General features: G+C 36.2%; 3 protein-coding genes across 10 annotated transcripts; 1 reads left to right on the forward strand and 2 right to left on the reverse strand.

Annotated features, from left to right (window-relative positions):
* Positions 1-7,700: 7,700 nt before the first annotated feature.
* LOC113092929 (alcohol dehydrogenase class-3-like) lies at positions 7,701-11,235 on the reverse strand. Its single transcript, XM_026258719.1, has 10 exons — positions 11,157-11,235; positions 10,400-10,473; positions 10,193-10,294; positions 9,892-10,042; positions 9,538-9,625; positions 9,199-9,418; positions 8,848-9,108; positions 8,539-8,671; positions 8,210-8,348; positions 7,701-8,003 (listed from the first exon to the last, which is right to left on the reverse strand). The coding sequence occupies exons 2-10, from the start codon at positions 10,415-10,417 to the stop codon at positions 7,979-7,981; spliced, it is 1,137 nt and encodes a 378-aa protein (XP_026114504.1). The 5' UTR covers positions 10,418-10,473; positions 11,157-11,235; the 3' UTR covers positions 7,701-7,978.
* Positions 11,236-11,720: 485 nt separating this feature from the next.
* On the reverse strand, positions 11,721-15,802 carry adh5l (alcohol dehydrogenase 5-like). 5 transcript variants are annotated; one of them, XM_026258706.1, is made up of 10 exons: positions 15,695-15,802; positions 15,384-15,491; positions 14,918-15,019; positions 14,508-14,655; positions 14,254-14,341; positions 13,938-14,157; positions 13,583-13,843; positions 13,269-13,401; positions 13,034-13,172; positions 11,721-12,051 (listed from the first exon to the last, which is right to left on the reverse strand). In XM_026258706.1, the coding sequence occupies exons 2-10, from the start codon at positions 15,399-15,401 to the stop codon at positions 12,027-12,029; spliced, it is 1,134 nt and encodes a 377-aa protein (XP_026114491.1). In that variant the 5' UTR covers positions 15,402-15,491; positions 15,695-15,802; the 3' UTR covers positions 11,721-12,026. The 5 variants fall into 5 exon arrangements, with proteins under 5 accessions (XP_026114491.1, XP_026114490.1, XP_026114493.1 ...); XM_026258705.1 differs by having other exon boundaries at positions 15,639-15,802; XM_026258708.1 differs by lacking the exon at positions 15,695-15,802 and having other exon boundaries at positions 11,722-12,051; positions 14,508-14,651; positions 15,389-15,491.
* Positions 15,803-16,126: 324 nt separating this feature from the next.
* tmem144b (transmembrane protein 144b) lies at positions 16,127-23,332 on the forward strand. 4 transcript variants are annotated; one of them, XM_026258700.1, is made up of 12 exons: positions 16,127-16,275; positions 16,492-16,614; positions 16,684-16,806; positions 16,883-16,982; positions 17,663-17,743; positions 18,242-18,323; positions 18,465-18,538; positions 18,810-18,928; positions 19,029-19,148; positions 21,235-21,332; positions 21,412-21,469; positions 23,046-23,332. In XM_026258700.1, exons 1-12 carry the CDS (start codon positions 16,149-16,151, stop codon positions 23,240-23,242), a joined length of 1,302 nt encoding a protein of 433 aa, XP_026114485.1. In that variant the 5' UTR covers positions 16,127-16,148; the 3' UTR covers positions 23,243-23,332. The 4 variants fall into 4 exon arrangements, with proteins under 4 accessions (XP_026114485.1, XP_026114487.1, XP_026114488.1 ...); XM_026258701.1 differs by having other exon boundaries at positions 16,128-16,275; positions 21,412-21,465; positions 23,046-23,237; XM_026258702.1 differs by lacking the exon at positions 21,235-21,332 and having other exon boundaries at positions 21,412-21,465; positions 23,046-23,179.
* The last annotated feature ends 22 nt before the right edge of the window (positions 23,333-23,354 follow it).

A 23,354-nucleotide genomic window follows, 5' to 3' on the forward strand; every position in this document is an offset into this window, starting at 1 on the left:
TGAGCTCCAAACAGGATGGGTGGGGCACTCAGTCACACAAGAGAAAGGCACCTCAAAGCACAGGATTCATTGATTGATCTTGATCATGTAAAATTTAAATGTCATAATATGGAAAGATATGTCAGTGTAATGCTTCATGTTCATGTTCATTGTCATTTTATTTTTGTAGATTTTGCACAAATTGCAAACTTTTTTCTTTCATTTTGTTTTATAAAATATTACTTATATTTTTTTATATTTATAGGAAGTTTATTTATTTATTTATTTCCAGCAAAGATGTGTTAAATTAAAGGGACTTATAATGTTACGAAATATATTTCAGTTTATGTCTAAGTTGTTTTATTTATATACCTAATGTATATTAAAATAAAGAATTCGAAACAGCTATTTTAATAGTACTTTACAATATTATAGTTTTTACTGTGTTTATGATCAGATAAATTCAGCTTTGGAAAACGAAGCATGGGGATTTTTTTTTCTTTTTTAAGAATAAAAAAAAAAAAGAAAAAGAACAAATAAATAAATTAACTCTTAGAGTTACCAACCCCAAACCTTTGAAAAGTAATGCATATAAAAACACATCACATAAAAAGACAGTTTAATATTAAAGTATTAAGCACAACAATCATTTTTAACATTAATAATAATAACAATACTAATGTTTCTTGAGTGTCAAAACTTCCGTAAAAAAATAAAATAAAAATAAAACTTAAAACCGACAAATGTTTGACCAGTTGTGTAATTATAATAAAATAATTGCTTAAATTACAGCCTAACCAGTGGTTTGAAATCAATTAGTTAACGAATAACTAATTGCATTGATCTATTTATGCGAGCAATACTGTATTTTTTATTGATTTAGTAAGAATATATATGTGAATGGGCATCAATGGAAAAAGATTATTTTAGCCAACATAACGTATAGATTTTGACCAATAAGACCTGACACGGTCATGCTAACCAGCCAAACATTGCCCCTTTAGTGCATAAACAACAACATGGTATTTCTGTCACACTACACAGCAATTCATTGGAAAAAAGTAGCTTCAACTCTTTTGAAAATACCTGAATCTGCTAGCTTATTTGATAACCCTTGTTATCAGTATGAAAAAAAGAAGCTAAAAGACATAGGGGTCTCCAAATCAAGAGAAATTCATGTTTTTAGTGCCATGCAAGCTGGTTTTGAGCTTTTCCTAAAGGCACATACATAAGCTCGGCTTTCCACTCTGAGCTCCAGAGTACCCAATAAAGCTCCTATCACAGAGAGGATATGGGGCATGTTTATCTTTTCTGACACAAACCTCAGCATCTCACAAATTAAACCATTCTCGCACAAACAATACAGCCCATGCTTGTCATGCCCTCATCAGCTTTGTGTTGTGATGAGGCCTCTCAGCGTTGGATTGGTGTTTACTTAGTGTTTCTCTGATCTTACTCACAAAACTATATCTATGCCTTTGCGTAGAGCCTACGTTATGTTTGGTTTAGGTCTGATTTGATGCAAGTTATAAAAGTATAAATAAGCAAGCAAGTAAATTTTGTTTAATTAAAGGAAATGTTTTTTTTGTTTTGTTTTTAAACATTTTATTTAGTACTTTTATTCAGTCATGATGCATTAAATTAATCAAAAAGACAATGTTTTACAAAAGATTTCTATTTCAATTAAATGCTGTTATTTTGACATTTATCACGAGTTTGACAAAAATATTGAAAATTGAAAATAAGGCATGATTCTCGATCTGCAAATCGGCATATTAGTATGATTTCTGAAGGATCATGTGACAAGGTTGGAGTAATGACAGCTGAAAATTCAGCTTACGTCTCAGGAACAAATGGCATTTAAAATATATTAAAATAGAAAACAATAATTTTTAAATTGTAATATGCTGAAATTTCATTACAGTATTTTGATCAGATCAATGCAGCTTTGTTGGGAATAAGTGTTTTCTTTCTAAAACATTTTCAAAATCTTTCTGGCCTATTAATTAGCATCTAATGATCTTGCATCTAATTAGCGATGCAACTAAAATGACTTAAAGGGATAGTTCACCCTCAAGTGAACTATCCCTTTCAGCACTCTTTTAAAAAGCTGAAATAATCCACACACCATCTGAATTGACCATTTAATTCTCTGATTTTCTTAGCAAATTTGCGTGGCAAGTTCTCATGCGAGAAGAAGGTCTTTGTACTGAGGAAAAAAAAGTGAAGGATATGTCCCCTAGCACTCTGGTATTGAGAAGGCATTACATATTCACAGGGGGGGATCTAATGCAATTATGAGTGTTTACTTACACCATGTGTGGCCCCCTTCTGCTGCTCTGTGCCACTGGCTGCCCGGGCCAGCCAGGAGGAGATGAAAAGACACAGAACGGGAAGCCAGTGTGGCTCTGTTTGTTTTGAGAATTTAGCCCATCTCCCCTCGTGAGAGGCGCTATCTGAGACCCCTGCTAATTAAAGTTACCCAAGACGGGAAGAGAAAGAGATGTGTTTGGATATGAACTCAACTCAAGAGCGCACCGAAAGTCAAAAGTGAGGTGGAAAAATATACATAATGTATGATGTGACAGCAAGTAGCCTTGTTAGTTGAGTATGAATGTTTGTTTAAAAGATTAGCTGTGGCTTCTTTATTAGCAGCCATCCGAGGAGGTCTCCCTTTAGTGTCTCATTCCTGATTCTGTGCACACTAGGGCCACCTCAATTACCTTAACCTCAAATATCGTCAATTAAAACCGAAGGTTGTTTGTTTCTCCTTTTATGTCGTCCTTTCGTAGTTATTAGTCCCCTCGTGAGATAAGCTCCATGCGCGCCGAGGGGACGTGTAGGCCCGCTTTCCCAACTTAAACATGCCTCGCACCCTGCTTGTTTGACGTTTTTAGATTTTGACTTTGTACCTGGGGACCGCGGTGACATTTCACCGGTGTGTGTTTTGTGGCAGAGTTGATATTAAGCAAATCTGCCGCTGCTTATATTTGCACTTAGGGATTTTAAAGTGTAAGCAAGCAAGCACGGGAAAGGTTTCCGACCACCTGAGGGGGGAAACGTTCGATATTTGCTAAATAGATAGAGCCTCCGAAGGCACTCCCAGTATGTGGTTAAAACACACACATTCCTCCCCCATTAGCAAACGTTCATATTCAATAAATGCTCTTCTTCAGGTTTAGCCAAAGTAACACTGTGCACCTCCATTCAAACATGAGTTGACCTTCCATTAAAAACCATTATCTTACGTCACCTCTACTGCTCTATACTACAATAAAACAATGCTGTGGATGTGTAGATCATCCGATAAAGTCATTGGAAATCTCCAAGCAGCATATGGTGTAAGATTTAAGCCAGTGACACTGAACCTAAGGCCAGGCTTAGCTCAAGGTGACAGACAGCATATATTCTAAATGTCTCTTGTTCCGTCTGTATCTCTGTGGTGTGGGAGGCAGACAGAGAGTGGTGTTGCTAATTTCTGTTTTATTTATCCCTCCACCACACCCCTGTCTTTTTGTGCAACATGTCTGGGTACGATGCAACAAACATATTTATCTGAGTATGTCAATTTTGTTAGGCAAGACTCTGTGTCATGTGGAGAATCAAGGGTGCTGAGGCCCTTCCTCCCATTTACAAGGCTGACGGTGTTTCTTAACACTGCAATTGAGTAATTGCTCCTCAGACACACATGCTAACCATCCATTTTGGTGGTGTATGTGGGTGTTTTTTGTGTCCCTTCATAGCTATTACACAACATGACCTCAAATCTTGTACGTGAGTATTAGCAAACCGTCATAACAAACAAACCTTAGCATTGTCTCAAACCTTTTTTTGTATTATTATTATTCACCAGTGTTGGGGAGTAACTTAAGATCAGAGATTCATTACAGTTTTTTTTAGAAGGCTGACAGCTGTTTTCACAATGGGTTCACTTTTCAAGCTAATTGCTGATTGGTTGTTCGGGCAATTTTGTAAATAAAGTGGTTAACTTTGTCTTTGTGCTGCATTTAAAGTCTTTATAGCTATTTATTCATTAGCTTCATTGCTATGAATAGTGAAATAGTGTTCGCTCATGATACATTAAATGTAAATTTATTTATTTATAAAATGTATACATTTATTTACACTAGGCCTACTTTTCAAATGTTTTGTAATGTTTTTGTAAAAAGTTTTAAAATTAACTTAATTAATTAAATTAATTTAAAAAAATACTGAATTTTCTGAACTCCAGTCTTCAATGTCACATGACTTTCCTTTCAGAAATCATTCCACATGAATGATTATCGATGTTGTCAATCTTTAATTTAAGCTTATTGTAAAGCGTTACCATTATAGTGTCTGAACAGCTTCCTTAGAACTGCTTTTGTCATATACAATCCTGAAATGATAAACGGATCGTTGTACTTAATAAAGTAGATATGTACACAGTCATTTCACCAGTCAAATAATTATAATTTACTTTTCTTTTAAAGTTCCCAACAGGCTATGCTAATCCAATGTCAACCAACTTCAGACGAGGAGATTAGCTGCAGTGCAGGTGTGCAACTTCAGTATTTCTGACCTCTCCTAACCCTTCCAGGGACGTTTGATAAGGGGTTTGCCTGGCTAGAGCAGCCAGGACTGTGTCACTGGATCCTGGTTTGCTGTGTTGAGCTTTAGGCTGGGGATGTCTGAGGCATTGGCTGGCATTAACACTAATGGCCCGATTTACTGCTAAAGCAGGACCTCTACCAGGGTGGTCTTTCCCCGACTTAGGGATGCATTCTTCCATGGCAGTTTGGGCTTTGTGTTCATCTGAACTAGGCCACTATATTTTTCTTTGAACTCTCTCTCTCTCTTTCTCTCTCTCTCTCTCTCTGTGTGTATGTGTGCTGTCTGTCTCCGTCTCAGGTACCTGCTTTAAAGTTATCATTGCCACTGAAGCTTGAGTGTACCATCAATTAAAACAATCCAGAGGTTGAGTTTGTTCATGTTCTCCACCAAACCCTTTGAGCTCTGAGTAGCACACGAAAGGAGACATCTCTCAAAGCAAAGAAATGCCAAAGAATACAAACCAGAACTGAATTGTATGCCTGAGCACAACAGAAACAACTTCAAATGAACATTCAAATAGCCAGTCATATATATAATGAATCTTGACTCAGTTGTTCATACTTGCACAGGACACAATGACGTTTTATTTGTTCAATTTCCACATGAGAGAAATACCAACTGGCAAAGTCTTCATCTTGACAATTCTTGATTTATCCGTGCACATAAATCACTGCAATTACTAAGTAAACGGATATAAATACATTTACATTTCAAAGGCATTACAAAGGCATTTTTCTACATTCAGATCAAATGAATCATGAGATTTGCCTCTCAGTTTGCGTAATGTCATTCACAGTGACGCTCTATAGATTATGGCCCAGATCCTACATGGTCTGACCAGTTTGTCATGTATTTTCAGCACCTAAGCTACTTGGGTAGATATGTTTCTAACTACCTAGTTTGGTTAAAATAAAAGAGTGACTATCAGTTGAACTTATAGACAATATATTGGTTAAAGCATGCACAAGAATAAAAAAGTTGGTTCTTATGATCGCTGGAAGACCTACGTTGCGGCCAATGTTATTTGGCTCTAGGATTCACTGCACCACCAGCTAGCAGTGTCACACATTCAAACACACAGGTGCACCCCCACACACATTTGAACACCTTCACACACATTAAATATAATAATTAAGGGAGAAATCTTTTGATCCCCATCTAAATATCGAGGAAGGCAACTCAGCCCCTTTGACATTTTTTTCTCTTCCAGGCTATATTTGCTCAGCAATATTTGCCTATGCTGGCATTTCCGTTGTTTGTCAATTTTCCATTCCTTTCCTGAATGATGCACAGTACTGACTACACATTTGGCAGGGTAAATGCCTGATATTTGCCTGGACCACGCTCATGTGAGAGGAATATGTCTCATATCTGTCATGGTAAGCACACAGGACAAATCGTTATTCTTCATTAGAATCTGATACTCCACAGCTTTAGTTGAATCTACCTTCTATTTGTACGTCAATCATGTTGATGAAAAACACACAGGGCAGCCTAATCAAAGGTCACACCATTACCACAGACATGTGACTTATTTAAATTGGCATGGGATTTTTTAAAATATAAAATAAACATTTCATTCACATAAAATAAAAAAAAATAAATAAAAAACAAGTTTAGCCTAAATAGTTTTTTTTTCTGTAAATTTCTTGCCATTGTCTTGTTCTTAACTTGTTCACCAGTAAAGGGTGTTTACTATAGTAAAGAATATTATCAAATAATATTATAGTATTATAGATCTATACTTTGTAGACTACAATAGACCTTAATCAGGTTAGACATAAAGAGATAGGCTGCTGAATATAATGCAGATGTAAGGATGTGAGTAATAAACATACAGACTTTATAATGGCGTGCAATGTATAAAGGTTCTAAATCATGTAATTTTTAAAAACCTGCGATGTTTGGTGAACATTTCATTGAACATATTTTTGCATTAACCAGCAGAAGTGTTTTAAAAAACTAGTCATTTTAGAAAGCAATTGGTTCAACTGATTTTGAAAATACACTTTTTTTTTTCCTTTGAACAAACTGATTCAAAAGGACAATTCATTGAAGAATTAGACATCACTTGTTCTAATTCCAACCACTGTCTGGACTGCTAAAATAATTAGCACAATAAATGTAAGGTTTTAAAATTTCACGCTACCCTCTACTAACATAAAACTGTCCACATCTGCCAACTAATTGAAAGTAAACAGCCTGAGTTGCCCAGTTAACTAATTATAAATCTTTGTGTATTTATTTTATTTTGAGAAAAGCTTTAATGAATGAGAAAAAAAGATGCAGGATCTCTCTGAATGCATATTTATGTGGACCTTTGTAAATCTGTTCTGCATTCACAAATGAGCTCAGTGAAAAGCACCTGTTGCTACTTGTCTTTTATCTTTTGATGTCTCCATTTTACAGCAATCTTTCTCAGTTCCAGTGGAAAGAGCAACAAAAACTTAGAATCTCTGATCGATTGCACAATATGGCAGAGGTGGGGTAAACGTGAGGAAGACTTTACTTCATTTTCCATTTTAAATAAAGATGGGAACGGGGTAGGGGGATCTGCCAAGGGTATTCATTTGATCTGAATGGAGCTACAATAAAGCAAATTCCTGGACAGGCATCCCAGTTCATCATGGAGAGGCATTCCCCAGCCAGCCTTTTGTCTCTGGCTCTGACAGGCCACAACTGCTATTCTAACCCTCAAGAGCATGCTATATTAAATCAATATATAATATTACCAAGGTCAACATGCAACCCCTAGTGACATGCACCCATCCATCTCCCTATGACAAAATTCTTTCTATTTTTCTAGAGACCTCTCACACGTCCCACTAGAAGACAATAAAGGCTGAGATGGCAATATTATTGTAGATAGAAACTAGAGGATAGTGGTTTCAAAGGGCAATAATGGTATATGGTAGTTAAGAGACAGGAGTGCTCATGGTTTGCTCTGTAAAGATGTGGAACACTTAGCAGATATTGAGCCATGCCACGGTGGTATGAAATAATAAAGGTTAGAGTGAAGAAACTCACTAGTCTCAATGCAGACAGCATTCAGAAGACAAAGGAAGTGAATAAGGATGTTTATAGTGCAGGCTTGCCATCTACTGGTGAAAAAGAAGATACAAGCAAATCAAATGCATCAGAATAAGCTTTATAGTATGAAACAGCTACATTGTGCCTCAATACATATTCCTTGAGAATATAAGCATTTCTCTATACAGTACATATTAAGCTATACTGAATATGAATGACAAGTTTATTCATGTTTACTGTACAATAATGTTGAATAAGATTTGGGACCCATGAGATTTGAACTGAGACCTATGCAGCTTTGTTGCATTATTGCATTGCATGATGACAACACAGATTCTTCTCTGATCGATGTGAAGTCAGAACAGAATATACACTCTCACATATTGATCACTGTACGGATACTGAAAAAGAGCAAGAAAAAAAGAAAGAGGTTACGAGCATATATGTATGTATGAACATAGAAATAATTAGACACCATAACAAAGAATTTATTCTCTTGACCAATGTGTGTGGTATATGACCATTCTAGAATACTGAAATATGTCAGGCATATTTTGTAGCAATGCTTACCACAATACAAGATCCATAGTAGATTCACAGAACTTACCTCTTCCCAGTGATCATAAGCTCGAAGGCCTGGTTAACCTGATCTAGAGTCAGTCTGTGTGTCACAAATTCATCCAGCAGAAGCTTCCCGCTCATATAATCCTGTACCAGCTTGGGCACTGCCTCAGCACTCTTCCAACCTGTCAATCAGACAGGAAGAACAGAGAAGTTACTTTCAATCGCAGGTGTTTTCCACTAATACACAGTAAAATTGGAGAGGACTGTAAATGATTAGACCTAATTCTCCATATCACATCAACCTGGTTCTGCAACATATAGGCTACAGTAGATCATCATAAGATATATTTAAATTTATCATGCATGCTTTACCGCCAAAATAGGAGCCTTTTAGAGTTTTTCCTAGTAGAATATCCTCAGAAACCAGAGTAAGTTCTCCCATCCTGGTCCAGCCCACCATCACACAGACTCCCCCTGCAGGAGTACATGCTTCCACAGCGGACCTCTGATTGTAAGATATGACAGTTTATCAGCATCCCATCTCCTCACATCAAGTTCTAACTACACTTTTAGTACTCTGGGTTCGGATTCTCAAGCTCGGTGCCCTTCCCTGGACAGCATGCCAAAAATGCATTACTATACTCCATATAATTATATGTAAGTGTGAACTTGTGAACTTACCATTACTCCTACATTCCCCACACACTCAAGAGAGAAGTCAACGCCACCATTAGTCAGCTTCCTCAGCACCTCCTGAATGGGTTGACTGTGCTCTTTAGGGTTCACAAACTCAGTTGCTCCAAAAGTCTTGGCGATCTCAGACTTGTCTGGATTGATGTCTACAGCGATGATCCTGGAAGCTCCAGCAGCCTTGCATCCCATGACAGCCGCCAGTCCAACAGCTCCCAAACCAAACACCGCACATGTAGAGCCAGATTCTACCTGAGGAAGACAATGACAAAAAAAATATAACACGTGCTACAAGCTGGTGGGATGTTATTTTTATCTCGTGGAAGTGGAAATCACACACACTTTGCCTGTGTTCACTGCTGCTCCATATCCTGTAGACACTCCACAGCCCAGCAGACAGACTTTGTCCAGTGGAGCATCCGGGTGAATCTTGGTGACATTGTCCTCTGGCACAACAGTGTATTCAGAGAAGGTGCTGACACCAATAAATTGGTAAATCTGCTGATTCTTGCAGGTGATCCTGCTGGTGCCATCTGCAAGAAGACATTTCTGATTCATCTCCCTAGGAAATGGAATTAAATGGAATTAAATTGTTTGATCACCTAACTCATGAATATAGTCTATGAGTTCAGAAGAACAAAAAAAAAATCACACAACCATCGCTCAGTAACATTAACTTACCAGTTTTTGGTGCAGAGGTTTGTCTTTGGACTCAGACAGCGTTCACACTGTCCACACTGTGGCACGACTAGAGGAATGACTTTATCTCCTGTAGATAAATGGTTGAATGGTGGTGAAATGTTTTGAGTTAGAGCAAAATTTTAATTAATAATGAAAAAAAAAAAAATATATATATATATATATACACTAAATGCCTTTTTTATTTTGTATTAATTTTTTTTTTTTTTTTTTGCATTAGTTTGTCATACTGTGCATGTTTTTATACTTATGCAAAGTTGGTAAATTGAGATACAAAATTTAGATTTCAGGACATTATATATATAACTGTAGTTTCCATGGTGGATTATGTTTTACCTTTGGACATCTTTGTGACACCTGGACCAACACTTTCCACCACTCCTGCCCCTTCATGTCCCAAAATCACAGGAAAGGGCTGGGGATTCATAGTTTTACCAACCTCATGGAGGAAAGTCCAGTCTGTGTGGCATACTCCAGATGCTACTATCTGCCAAAGGTCAACTGATAGTCATTAGTCTGATATAGAAATACTGCTTACTCATTCAAGCAACATCACATTGCAAGTCTACATATAAGTTTTAAATGTAAATGGATTACATGCAGACATGGCCAGTGAAGTGTAATGGACCTACTGTACCTTAATTCGTACTTCATGTGCTTTGGGAGGGGCAACCTCCACCTCCTCAATGGAGAATGGTTTTCCTGGTTCCCAGGCCACTGCTGCCTTGCACTTGATCACCTTAGAGAATGAAAAAAGAAAAAAAAAGTAACGTGATTTGTTTCATATTCTTTGTAAAAACATTTGAGGATTTTAGCTACCTTTTTCTCCTATCTATGTCCTTACCTTGCCCTCAGTTTCCATGCTAACCACACACGTTTAATACAGTGAATCCTTTCCAATGTTGTCTAAACGTCCTCCTAAAAGATCATGAACAACAATAAATAGATACAACTTTTGTTAAAAGTTTTTCATGGCTAATTATAAAAAAACATGCATTCTTGCAATTTTTTTTATATTTGTTTAGGGCATAATTTACTGTAAGTACCATCCCACTAACAGGTTAAAAATAAAAGGGGACAATAGCTTTCATGTAACATTTGTCACTTTAAAGTTATTCTGATGGATTATCATCATTAACAAATTGTTATGAAACATATCAGACATAAGTTAAAGCCTTGTTCCCACTAATATTTGTATCTGTGCACATAGGCATGACATTGCATATATGGCATCATATGTCTTACACACCCCTGTGTGGTGTAGCAATAAGGAAGTATGAAAGTGCACTATATCATGTTACATTCATTCAAGTTTACATTGCGAAGCATGCAACACATTTCATAGTAGAATGCTAATGTTTGTAAACCGTACCCATTTCTTAAATATTAAATCTACAGGTACAAATCATTGGCTAATATTTATACTGATACTATAATAATGATTTTTTTTTAATTCATTTACATTTAGGGGATTGTGTCATCCCTCAAAGCTAAAATGTAGTTTTGTCTAGTTCCCAGTATTTAGAATGCATTCAGTAAAACCGATGACTGCATGCACAGATTTACAGTTTGCAAATGTTTGGATGCTATTAATAACTTACGCGCAGAGCTGGTTTTGCCAGGGCTCAGGAGAGGATCTGCTGATACTAGTGTACTTTGAACTGGTGCACAGCTGCTATATGATTATTCTAAATGTGTTATGGCTGACTGACCAATACAACCGCTGAACAAAGTCCTGCTTGCATGTGATTGGATGACCTTCAGATAACTAAGTCAACCTTTCTCTTCCCAACGGCAGCAAAAGCAAAACAAGTTTGATCATGATCAGCATGTATTGAAGCCTCATGGAAATTTGCAACACTTAACTGAAGTGTTATTTCAATTAAATGAATGTCAGCCTAAAAGAAATAATACAAGTTAGACCAGCAAAATTTTACACTGCTGGTCTTGAGGCACACAGAAGGGAGAGATACACTAGCTGTACATTAAGATAAAAGTAATGAAGTAATTAAGGATGTCCTGCATTGCAAATTTGCTATTGGCTGCTAATAAAGAAGAGATACAAACAATCAAATTCAACAAACTTGGCTTTATTGTGTGGAACAGTTTCTGATCATAACACACATTGTCTTTGTATTCTCTTTGAGACAATAGACAAAAAAAAATAAATAAATCAAGCAATGCTTTATTCAGTGAATGTGACTTCTCCTTTCCTTCGGCACCTTTAATTCACCGTGCTTGTTTACTTTAGCCAATACATACAGGCAGTGAAAAGGGACCTTTGGATTAGCAGACAGATAATCACTGTCTTTTATTTTGTAATCCTTTTTTTTATTGCAAAATAGTCTTCTATACTAGTCTGCAAAGTACATAATGACATTCACCTTCTGACACTGTGAGGCTTTAGAGAGCTAGAGGAATCCACCAAAATACTTGAGTTGTTTTGAAGGATATTGAGAATAATTGCCATTTCACATCTCAATCACTGTCCGGATACTAAGAAAGAGAGAAACAGATGAACAAATTACATAAGTTTTTGCCAATTATTCAAGCCTAGACTTTTTGCTGTGGGATTTGAAACTATAAACAGAGAGTTCATCCTGTGTATTTTATAAATGTATTTATTCATGTGTGATCATTTCTCTTAAACCCGCACCTCCAAAATATATATATATTTTTTTCAATAATCTGTTTCAAACGATACAGAAGAAAGGATCTGTCACTACTTCAGTTTCAACAAATTTTAATATAATATTGCAATACCATATGAACATGCCTGTAGCCGGCTATGAGGTCACTGAGGTCTGGACTTCTGAACGTTCAGAGGTACAAAATTTGTTCTCTGAATGACATTCTGTTTAACACTCCACATATGATTGTCTGCATGTATAATTTCAGTTTATTTATTTATTTATTTTTCTTGTTTTTTATTTGTTTTAATAGCAATATCTGGCAACACTGCATAGTCTGCACTTAAACTGACAGTAATAAATAAAAATAAAAAAACACGGATATTGCTAACAGGTTTCCTCACTTGGTAAGGCAAATGCAAAAAATATCATGATATTAATTCTCAGAAACATTGCCAATGTTACCAAAAACAAGTTATCGTATAAAAATATATATAGCAATGGTTATTGATGAAAACTATAATAGTATTATGTAGATATTTTTGCATGAATAATTAACAAATGATAAAATTATCTCCACCCTATAGTAAAGTATTAATACATTTTGATGCAATAATAGACCTCAATCATTTTCAAACCCTGGCTACTGCCACGTATATGAACTGTGAGAGTTATTCTAAAGATTGATTAATTTTTATATTATATATTAACTTTTGATAATGCTGAACATTACATAATATTACAAGATTATTTATTTAGCATTTAAGATAGCGTTTAAGCATTTACTTGTGTTTTTCATCATAAAACAATTGCGTAACTGTGTTCATTAATAGATGCAAAGAACTGACCTTTTCCCAGTGATCATGTGATCAAAGGCCTGGTTAACCTGATCTAGAGTCAGTCTGTGTGTCACAAATTCATCCAGCAAAAGCTTCCCGCTCATATAGTCTTGAACAAGTCTGGGCACCGCCTCAACAGTCTTCCAACCTGTCAATCACCAGGATAATTACTGATCAATTATTCATTTTGTGCATTTGCCATCATAACAGCTCACACTACTTTATATACAGGGAAAGCATTTACCTCCAAAATAAGTGCCTTTCAGAGTTCTTCCTAGTAGGATATCCAGGGGTGCCAGGGAAAGTTCCTCCACCTCAATCCAACCCACAATCACACAGATTCCCCCTGCAGGAGTACACGCTTCCACAGCTGCTCTCTGGTCAGAGGAAATTGTATTAGTTCAATTAACCTCAGGGCACATACAGGCATGGCAACTTGAGTTCCTAACTGTATATAAACAACACTGAAGTAAGAACTCAACATCTTTGAAAAATACAGCTCTACTAATAAACTTACAGTTTATTCAATAATAATACACACTGGTTATAGGAACTTACCATTACTCCTACATTCCCCACACACTCAATAGAGAAGTCAACGCCACCATTAGTCAGCTTCCTCAGCACCTCCTGAATGGGTTGACTGTGCTCTTTAGGGTTCACAAACTCAGTTGCTCCAAAAGTCTTGGCGATCTCAGACTTGTCTGGATTGATGTCTACAGCGATGATCCTGGAAGCTCCAGCAGCCTTGCATCCCATGACAGCTGCCAGTCCAACAGCTCCCAAACCAAACACCGCACATGTAGAGCCAGATTCTACCTGAGGAAGACAATGACAAAAAAAAAAAATATAACACGTGCTACAAGGTGTTGGGATGTTATTTTTATCTCGTGGAAGTGGAAATCACACACACTTTGCCTGTGTTCACTGCTGCTCCATATCCTGTAGACACTCCACAGCCCAGCAGACAGACTTTGTCCAGTGGAGCATCCGGGTGAATCTTGGTGACATTGTCCTCTGGCACAACAGTGTATTCAGAGAAGGTGCTGACACCAATAAACTGGTAAATCTGCTGATTCTTGCAGGTGATCCTGCTGGTGCCATCTGCAAGAACACCCTGTTGAGTTTTGTCCCTGGGAGGCAGAGAAAACTACAGTTAACATCTATTCAAAATCAGATGAAAAATGCTTAGTATTTACTATAAATAAATAGTGCAGTATTATTATAACCAGTTTTTGGTGCAGAGGTTTGTCTTTGGACTCAGGCAGCGTTCACACTGTCCACACTGTGGCAGGAACAGAGGAATGACTTTATCTCCTGCAGATATATCAAAATAAAGTGTTCTGAAATAATGCATGTGACATGCCTACACACTTCTACATTCATGTATCTAGGACGAAGTGATTAAGATGAATTAATTGTGAAATCAGAACTTACATTTAATAAGGATATTAGAAGTGTTTATGATAGATTTTTGGTCTACCTTTAGATACCTTTGTGACACCTGGACCAACACTCTCAACAATCCCAGCCCCTTCATGTCCCAGGATCAAAGGAAAAGGCCGTGGCTTCATTTTAGCAGTATCATACAGGTAAGCCCAATCTGAGTGGCATACTCCAGATGCTACTATCTTAAAAAGAGTTGATGAAAAGACACTTCTTAGTGAAATAAAATAATACTTGGTTCTTTGAAAGTACAAAAAAAAAAAAAAAAAAATCTAAATAAAATTAACATATATTTTTTTAAATAATGGTAAATTCAAATGCATACGGTTCATAGCAAGAAATGTGGTTATTCTCAGGCCTATCTTTAAGTGGTGTTTTAAGTTTGGGTTTACATTTATACTACATCTTGCCTAACACGATAAATGTAGTGTTATGAATCTACTGTACCTTAATTCGTACTTCATGAGCTTTGGGAGGGGCAACCTCCACCTCCTCAATGGAGAGTGCTTTTCCTGGTTCCCAGGCCACTGCTGCCTTGCACTTGATCACCTGAGAAATAATATTATTATACACTACCCTTCAAACCTTTAAAAACTGACAGATAAGACTTTTATAATGTTACAAAAGATTTCTATTTCAAATAAATGTGGTTATTTCTATTAATCAAAGAATCCTAAAATGCATTTTTTGTGCACAACAGTGCGCTTTTGAACATTGAAAATCAGCACCAAATCAACACATTAGAAGGATTTCTTATGGATAATGCTGTTGTTTACATTTGTAATATTATTTCAAAATGCTACCGCTTTTACTGTGTTTTTGTCAAATAAATGAAATAAATTGAGCGTTGGTGAGAATTGGGGACTGATTTAATTTGTTACAACAATACATTAATTTCCCGTTAAATCCTTACCTTACCCTCAGTTTCCATGGCAACGACACACTTTTAATACAGTGACTGTGGTCTTTCGTCCGCTACTGACAACGTTGCAGAGATTAAACATTTATGCCATTTTAAATGCTGAAACAAAAGCAGAAATAGTATGATGATTATACAAAAAAAAGGTTATTAATGTCACGAAATGTTTCACTGCCTACTAATTCCAGTAACGTTACTCTCGTAAGCCTAGTGTACTATTAATCACTTACTTCACATTTCAATATTTACCTTTAAAAAAGGACGTTTAATGCAGGTAATGCATAGTATTATTACTCTTAACTCACTCAGTGATTAAGGTTTATCGTGGTAATGCTACAGAGCAGTGTTGTTGGTACTTCTTTTCTGTTTTGCATATTCAGAAACAGAATTTGGGATGCTGGCCAAACGTCCTGTGATTGGCTAACGCCCTCCTTCTGCTCAAAGGCTGGCGGAATCAAAACAAGCTGGAACGCAATCGCCATCTAGTGGAGCTGTTTGGAAACTGCGGTCAATTTCAAACAAAAAACTCACCTCAAAATATTATTATTTATACCTTTTTTTATACCCTCAGTTTAAAAAAAAAAACAAGTCACCATTCACTTTTATGTATGGAAAAAACTCTAATGACAGTAAATGGTGACTGGGGATCCTTTAAAGAAAAAGAAGTACCTCCTCACAACACCCTGATTGGTTAGTAGGGCAGGATAGTGGGGACAATTAATGACACCTGTTTTACAACATTACCATTACACTGCATTCATGCATTGCTACAATAACAAATGCAGCGCTTACTCCCTGAGTAAGGGGCAAAGCAGGACACTGATGGCTTTACTAGCTGTAATTGTGCTTTTTGTTGTAAGATGCTGTAGCACATTGTCAGTTGAAGGTATATTAAATGTTAAGTGTTAACAACAAAGTGAAATATTTTGATCGATCTGTTGTTGACGGACATTATGCTGCTGTGTCACATCTGGGTGTTTCGGCTTGGCAATTTCTGTGCTTAGAAAATAAAAAGTCGCTCTATTGCAGACAGTTATAATGCTTTTTTGAAACATACATGCAATAAGTGTGTGGTCAAACTTCCTTTTTGTTTTATACCTAGAGCCCTTGTCCTCTAATGAAGCCAGTAGTACAGAAACCACTTATGGCTTTGTGGCCTGTGTGATTTCAGTGCTGTTTTATGGAAGTTATTTTGTTCCTGTCAAAACGGTTGATACTGGTGATGGTGAGTTTAACTTGTATGCTTCAAGCCAACATTTGAATGGCCTTGTGCTAAAATCTGTTGTCTTTACAGGAATGTTTTTTCAGTGGATTTGCTGTTCAGCTATCTGGTTTGTTGGACTGGTTACGGACACATTGTTCCGCCCCTCCAGAGCCCATCCTGCTGCTATGCTTGGAGGAGCACTTTGGGCAACTGGTAAATCATATGTGTGAGTGAATGAACCTGTGTTTAAAATATACCATTGTTATATTGTAACAGATTTACCTCTCAGGAAATATAACAGCAGTCCCAGTTGTGAAGTTTATTGGCCTTGGACTTGGAATTTTGCTTTGGGGATCCAGTGCAATGCTAATTGGATGGACAAGCTCAAGGTAAGCCGGACTGATGTTTGACAGAAGGGGCTTAAACTAGGGGATGAGTTGAAATGAGTTGAATCTAGCCCAGGCTAGATGAGTTGGTGAACCAGTCCAGTGACACCAGCAAATACTGATAACATTTGCTTGATGAAACTTAAATCATTGCTAAATATGTAATGTTAAGCAGTTTATGTAAGATGACAGATCACTGATGGATTTTTTTATATAAATATTATTAGTGCTGCTTTTTAACTCAAGCTCAACTCAAGCCTTTTTTAAATTTAGAGTCATACTTTTTCTCGGAAGTATTATGTTGTACTTCTTTAGTGCATGTTTTTATAAATATATTATTTTAAGTTTAGATTGAGGTTCCACTTGTTAAGATTAGTTTAACTACATTTGTTAACACAGACTAACAATGAAAACAGTGGTTCTAAAGTATTTATTAATCTTAATGTAAATTCCGGCATTTAATAATGCATGATTAAAAATGTAAAGTTTTACATGTTAATGTTTATTAATATTGGACCTGAGCTAACATAAACTAACAACAAACAGCTGTATTTTTATTAACTTTAACAGATTTATAATGTAACCAACAGTGAAACGTGAATATAATGGGACCTTGTGAAGTGTTACCCATGTTTTTAATTAAAGGCAGAGGTGAATTTACCTCTTAATTCATTCCTTTCAAGGTTTGGCTGGTTTGGTCTGAATCCAGAGGAAGTATCCAAACCAATACACAATTATTGTGGAGCTGGCCTTTGTCTGCTAAGGTAATGAGAGAGAAGGCAATGTGATATCCTTAAGCATTAGTTGTGTGTATAGTATGTGAAGGCAGACCATTAAAGGGATATTTCTTTGGTAAATGAAGGCTGAAATTTAAAGTTACTTTGTGTCCTCAAAAGGATGGCTAAAACCCATGGCCATGGAATGGAAATGTTGCAGGCACACTGATTTAATATGTGGTTAGACAATATTTCCATCCCGAAAATTGTTCTATTTCATTTAGGAGTTACACCTCACAAAGATCCTTTTGAGATCAAAGAGCTGCTGTCTGTACTCGTCTAAAAGTTTCTCTGAAATTGAAAATGTAATATACTATGTAAGGCAGGATAAATCTCCTCCTAAGACCTGAAGTCACTTTGTATTGGATCCATAATTCCATCTGATTTTATGGGATATGGAATAAAAACATCCTTACCTTTTTATTTATTGTGAGAGAGAACCCTATGGTATGTTTTTTGTGTAACACAATCATGTCTTTGTTTCAGTGCCATCATATTCTTCTTTGTGAAAACTGATGTTCAGAAACGCACATCTGCCGAAACCATGCCTTTGTTGATTGATGATAGGGTAGGTTTGTTAGGGCTTTGTCTCATTAAGGGACATTATGATTGTTTATGCAGAATATTGTTTTGAGTATTATGTCTCGGATACACAAATCTTTGCTGAGATTAAGTGCTACAGTACTTGCATTCATACGTCTGTCCTCAGAGGTTGAATCCAGACAGCACAAGCCCCAGTGATTCATGGGTGGACACAATTTCACCAAAGAGCAAGAGAGTATTGTAAGTATTTGTAGGCCCTCCAAGCTTTGTGTGGTTTTCCTCACATTTCTAGCCCATCAACACGGTACTGGAAAGTCTGAGCTTGATGGCTTCTGTGCTAAAATATTCTTGCACTTGTTTTTTTTTTTTTTTTTTTTTTTTCAATCAATACATTTTTATATTACAGTTTTTAATTAACGTCTGTTGTATTTTCAGCTTTACATTCTAGTATTGTCAAATATCTGGATGATAAAGATCAAATATGGATTTTCATGATATCCTCTTGTTACAGTGGCTGCATCTTGGCCGTATTTTCAGGTGTCCTTTATGGTTCTTCTTTTATGCCTGTTTTCTATATTAAAGTCCATGCCACAACCAATTCTAGTATGTTCACTGGATCCAGTCAGAAGGGTATGTATATATTAGTTACATTTAAAGTGACATGCATTTGTACTACAGCTTAATGATATGATTAATGGGCTTTTTTTTTTTTTTTGGCCATCCATTACAGAAACTGACTACTGCTTTGCCCATTACAGTGGAATTTTCCTCACAAGCACAGTGTATTTTCTTGCTTACTGTGCAGTCATGAAGAACAGGCCTCGGATTTATCCCAGAGCCATCTTACCTGGTAATTAATGTGCTTTCTATTGCATCATCTTTATTTTAATTTAGATGAAAGGACCATGTTGCCTTGTAACATCATGTATATGGGTGTGTATATATATAATATGTGTGTGTATGTGGTTTTATATACACACACATATATACATATGTTTGTTTCATTTTTTTTTTTTTTCGCACTCATGTTAACGGATTCCAGCGTTCACACGGTTTGAGGTCCGTCAGTGCGTTCCAGGTGATCGATAGTTTACGTACCGATAAACGGACTGCAAATGCATTCTGTGTGAAAGCACAATGAGTGTAAGTCCTTGCTGCTTCTGCACCCAGGGCCAGAGCTGGGGTCAGCGGGGCCCCAGTGAAGCTTGTACCAATGGGCCATGTTCGTTCGTTTTTTATTTATTTGTGCTGTTTACACAATGTTTAAGTTTTTTTTTTTTTTTTTTTTTTTTTTTTCTCCAAGTATGTAGGTGTCAAGGTACAGAATCTGAATAATTAAATGTAAAACAGCACTGGATAGTCTTCAATGTAAAAATTAAATGTACAAACAAACCAAAATGTATTCAGACACCTTCAACATTTCTCACATTATTACAGTTTATTTGCTATCGCTTCTAAAATGGTTCTAAGATATGACAAGAACTTAAAGTTTGTCAGAAATTTGTCTTGATAATGTCATAACTTGATATGTAATTGATTACAATCAACCAAAACTACAGACCGTGACAATGTTATTATGACAATATTTACAGTACCATCAATACTTTGTTGAACAATTTCCAAGCAATGCTTAATTTTGTTCAGACTGTGGTGTGAAAAGTTTGCATTAGCAATTCAGAAAAAAAAAAAAAAAAACACATAAGCAATACATGGTGCTTTTTAAGGTGCTGAACAATTAACAATTTCACTAGTAGTTCACTGTATGAAGATTCTTTGGGTATAATATGTCAGTTCACTTAATTTTGCTATACTCATTTACATAAATGTATTATAGTGTCCTGTACCTACTAGTCAAATATATAAAAAAATATATCTGGTGTCTCAATAATTTTTGGTTTGACTGTGCATTAATTCTTGTTAAAACTACAAAGTAATTCAGTCAAGAGCAGTGAGTGATTTTCTTTAATTTTCTTGGATTAACATTACAGCAGCTAGTAGCTAAATTAAGCGCGGTCACTTTAAGAGACGATGAATGCGTCCAGTATAATAAACATCCCCTTTTTTCCTCAACCGTTTACTTTCACTTAAGACATACCTGACAGTTTTTTTTCGAGCATACTTTGTAAGGCGGGTATTTTGACATTTTGTATGTATTTGTCGGCACAAGAGCAAAAAGAAGCAGATTCGGTGTTCAAGTGTTTTGAGATGCCTTTCTCTGCGTGAGCCCTGAACAACAGAACACCACGCTGCTGAATTGGGCTCTTTCACATCTTTTTGTTTGTTCAAACTGCGATTTGTATTTGTTCGTTCAGGTGCAGGAAGGACTTCGCAGAATACGCAAGGAGAACTTCGCAGAATAGAGCTCTGTCCGTGTCGCTGTCCGTGATACGCGTCTCTCTCTCTCTGCATGCACACCGTGTTAGCACGTCACGTTTGATGTGGTAATTTCACAGTAGGTTTAAAGAGTCATTCTCGCCCATAGATATGGTTTTCGCCCCCTACAGATTCAGCTAGGTATATATCCAAGCTAAAATATCAAGGTTTCATAGCTCGCCTAGTATAGACCCAGCTCTCAAACCAACTTTGAGAATAGATTAACGGCGATATATTTTTTTTTTATTGCCCGATAAGAGTCTCCCGTTAACGGCCCACCACACACATATATATATATATATATATATATATATATATATATATATATATATATATATATATATATATATTATATATATATATATATATATATATATATATATATATATATATATATATATATATATATATATATATATATTTTTTTTTTTTTTTTTTTTACATGTACAGTGTAGATTCAGGCTCTGAACACAATACATTTGTGATACAAATTATTCCTCCAGAGATTCTGTCACCTTTCTGCTGAATTGAGTTCCTGTGTTCAAGTAAGATCTTCCGTGCAGGTTTTTTGTGTGGCCTCATGTGGGGATTAGCCACATATTCCTGGCTTATGGCAAATTACTACCTTAGTGCAGTGATCACATTCCCTATAGTTAATGCTGTAAGTATCATGAAAAAAAAAAAAAATCTTCCACATCCTCATTCACCTTTAATGATAATGTGTTCTACTTTGCTTTCAGGGTTATGGCTTAGTCGCTGCTCTGTGGGGAAGTGTGGTATTTAAAGAGGTCAAAGTAGGTAACATAAAGCTATTTGTATTCATTCAGTGTTTCAGATGGCATTTTTCAACTGAATTTAAAAGGATACTCCACCCTAAAATAAAATGTAATTAATCACTTACCCCCATGTCGTTCAAACCTGCAAAGCTTTGTTGGTCTTGGGAACACAATTTAAGATATTTTGGATGAAAATGAAAACCTATTGGCTTGAGGCTGTCCCATAGACTGCCTTAAAATGACTAAAATCTTTATTTTTGTTTTCTTTGCTTACAAAAAAATCTTCCTGTTGCTTCATGTAACCCAGATTGCATGTCTGATGGCAGATGGAGTATTCTGATGACGACTTTCATACCTTTTTATGGATCTTGACACTGTTATTTACTTGGCAGCCTACAGGACAGTCTCAAGCCTCCAGGTTTTCATCCAAAATATCTTAAATTGTGTTCTGAAGACGAACAAAGCTTTTACAGGTTTGGGACGACATGGGCGTGATTGATTAATGACAATTTTCATTTTGGGGTGGAGTAACCCTGTAAGTTTTTATGTTGATTTAACTTCCGAGAACACAATGTATTGAAACAGCTAAGTCGTGGCCTAATGGTTAGAGGGTTGGACTCCCAATCGAAGGGTTGTGGGTTCTAGTCTCGGGCCGGATGGAATTGTGGGTGGGGGGAGTGCATGAACAGCTCTCTCTCCACCTTCAATACCACAACTTGGGTGCCCTTGAGCAAGGCATCGAACCCCCAACTGCTCCCCGGGCGCCGCAGCATAAATGGCTGCCCACTGCTCCGGGTGTGTGCTCACAGTGTGTGTGTGTGTGTGTGTGTGTTCACTGCTCTGTGTGTGTGCATTTCGGATGGGTTAAATGCAGAGCACAAATTCTGAGTATGGGTCACCATACTTGGCTGAATGTCACTTCACTTTTTACATTAAGTCATTTAGCAGACACTTTTATCTGAAGCAACTTACAAATGAGGACAATGGAAGCAATCAAAATCAACAAAACAGCAATCATATGCAAGTGCTATAATAAAAAGACAGAACAGAAAAAGAGTAAAGCAAGCTAGTGAGTTTTTTTCTTTTAATTTTATAATAAAAAAACTAATAGACAGAATACAAAAATATTAGAAAATCTAGTGTTTGTTTTTTAAAGAAAAGCAATTAGTAAATGAATTGAGTGCAAGTCTAAAAGGGAAAAGTTTTATAATAGAGAGTGCTAGAGTTAGAGGGTCAAATAAAGATGGAAGATATGTGTTTTTAGTGTTTTAAGGACACAGCTGCTTGATTGAGACACTGTAGGCAGGTCATTCCACCAGGAGGGAACATTTAATTTAAAGTCTGTGAAAGTGATTTTTTTTTTTTTGCCTCTTTGGAATGGCACAATAAAGCAACTTTTTTTTATTCTTCTTCTTTCTTTTTTTTTAATATATATATATATATATATATATATATATATATATATATATATATATATATATATATATATATATATATATATATATATATATATTGATTCATTACTCGTAATAAAGAAATTAAGTAGAGTCAACTTCTTCTCTTTAGGCTGGTCTAACAAACTGATTTTATTTCCACAGGGACTTGGGAACTTGCTGCTGTTTGCTTTGGCTACTTGTGTTGTTCTGGCTGGCTCCCTGCTAACAGCCTATTCAAAGATTTGAGTCTGTACGTTATGTTACCACAAGATGGCAATGATGGATCAAGTTTTAAGCCAAACTTGCATAATGTCGGTTGCTTGGAAGCCCTTGGTGTGAATTGCACGTTTCTGCTTTAGCATTTTAATTGCTATTAAAATTAATCCAAGGTGTTGTGTAAGTTCACATATTTGAATTAAACCGTTCCCCCTTTCTGGCTACAGGCTATGTATCTAGCTTTGTGTTTATTTG

The sequence above is a fragment of the Carassius auratus genome, unplaced genomic scaffold (genome assembly GCF_003368295.1).
Source record: "Carassius auratus strain Wakin unplaced genomic scaffold, ASM336829v1 scaf_tig00214762, whole genome shotgun sequence".
Taxonomy (NCBI): Eukaryota; Metazoa; Chordata; class Actinopteri; order Cypriniformes; family Cyprinidae; genus Carassius; species Carassius auratus.

Coding starts and splice junctions, on each gene's coding strand:
- tmem144b (XM_026258700.1), top strand. CDS start 16,149: ATGCATTGCTACAATAACAAATGCAGCGCTTACTCCCTGAGTAAGGGG. Junction 16,807..16,882: donor AGGAGCACTTTGGGCAACTG/GTAAATCATATG, acceptor TTTACCTCTCAG/GAAATATAACAGCAGTCCCA. Junction 18,539..18,809: donor CCAAAGAGCAAGAGAGTATT/GTAAGTATTTGT, acceptor CTCTTGTTACAG/TGGCTGCATCTTGGCCGTAT.
- LOC113092929 (XM_026258719.1), bottom strand. Junction 10,043..10,192: donor CACATGAAGTACGAATTAAG/GTACAGTAGGTC, acceptor GACCTTTGGCAG/ATAGTAGCATCTGGAGTATG. Junction 8,672..8,847: donor TGGGGAATGTAGGAGTAATG/GTAAGTTCACAA, acceptor TCTTACAATCAG/AGGTCCGCTGTGGAAGCATG.
- adh5l (XM_026258706.1), bottom strand. Junction 14,342..14,507: donor TGTCACAAAGGTATCTAAAG/GTAGACCAAAAA, acceptor ATATATCTGCAG/GAGATAAAGTCATTCCTCTG. Junction 13,173..13,268: donor GAAAGGCACTTATTTTGGAG/GTAAATGCTTTC, acceptor GGTGATTGACAG/GTTGGAAGACTGTTGAGGCG.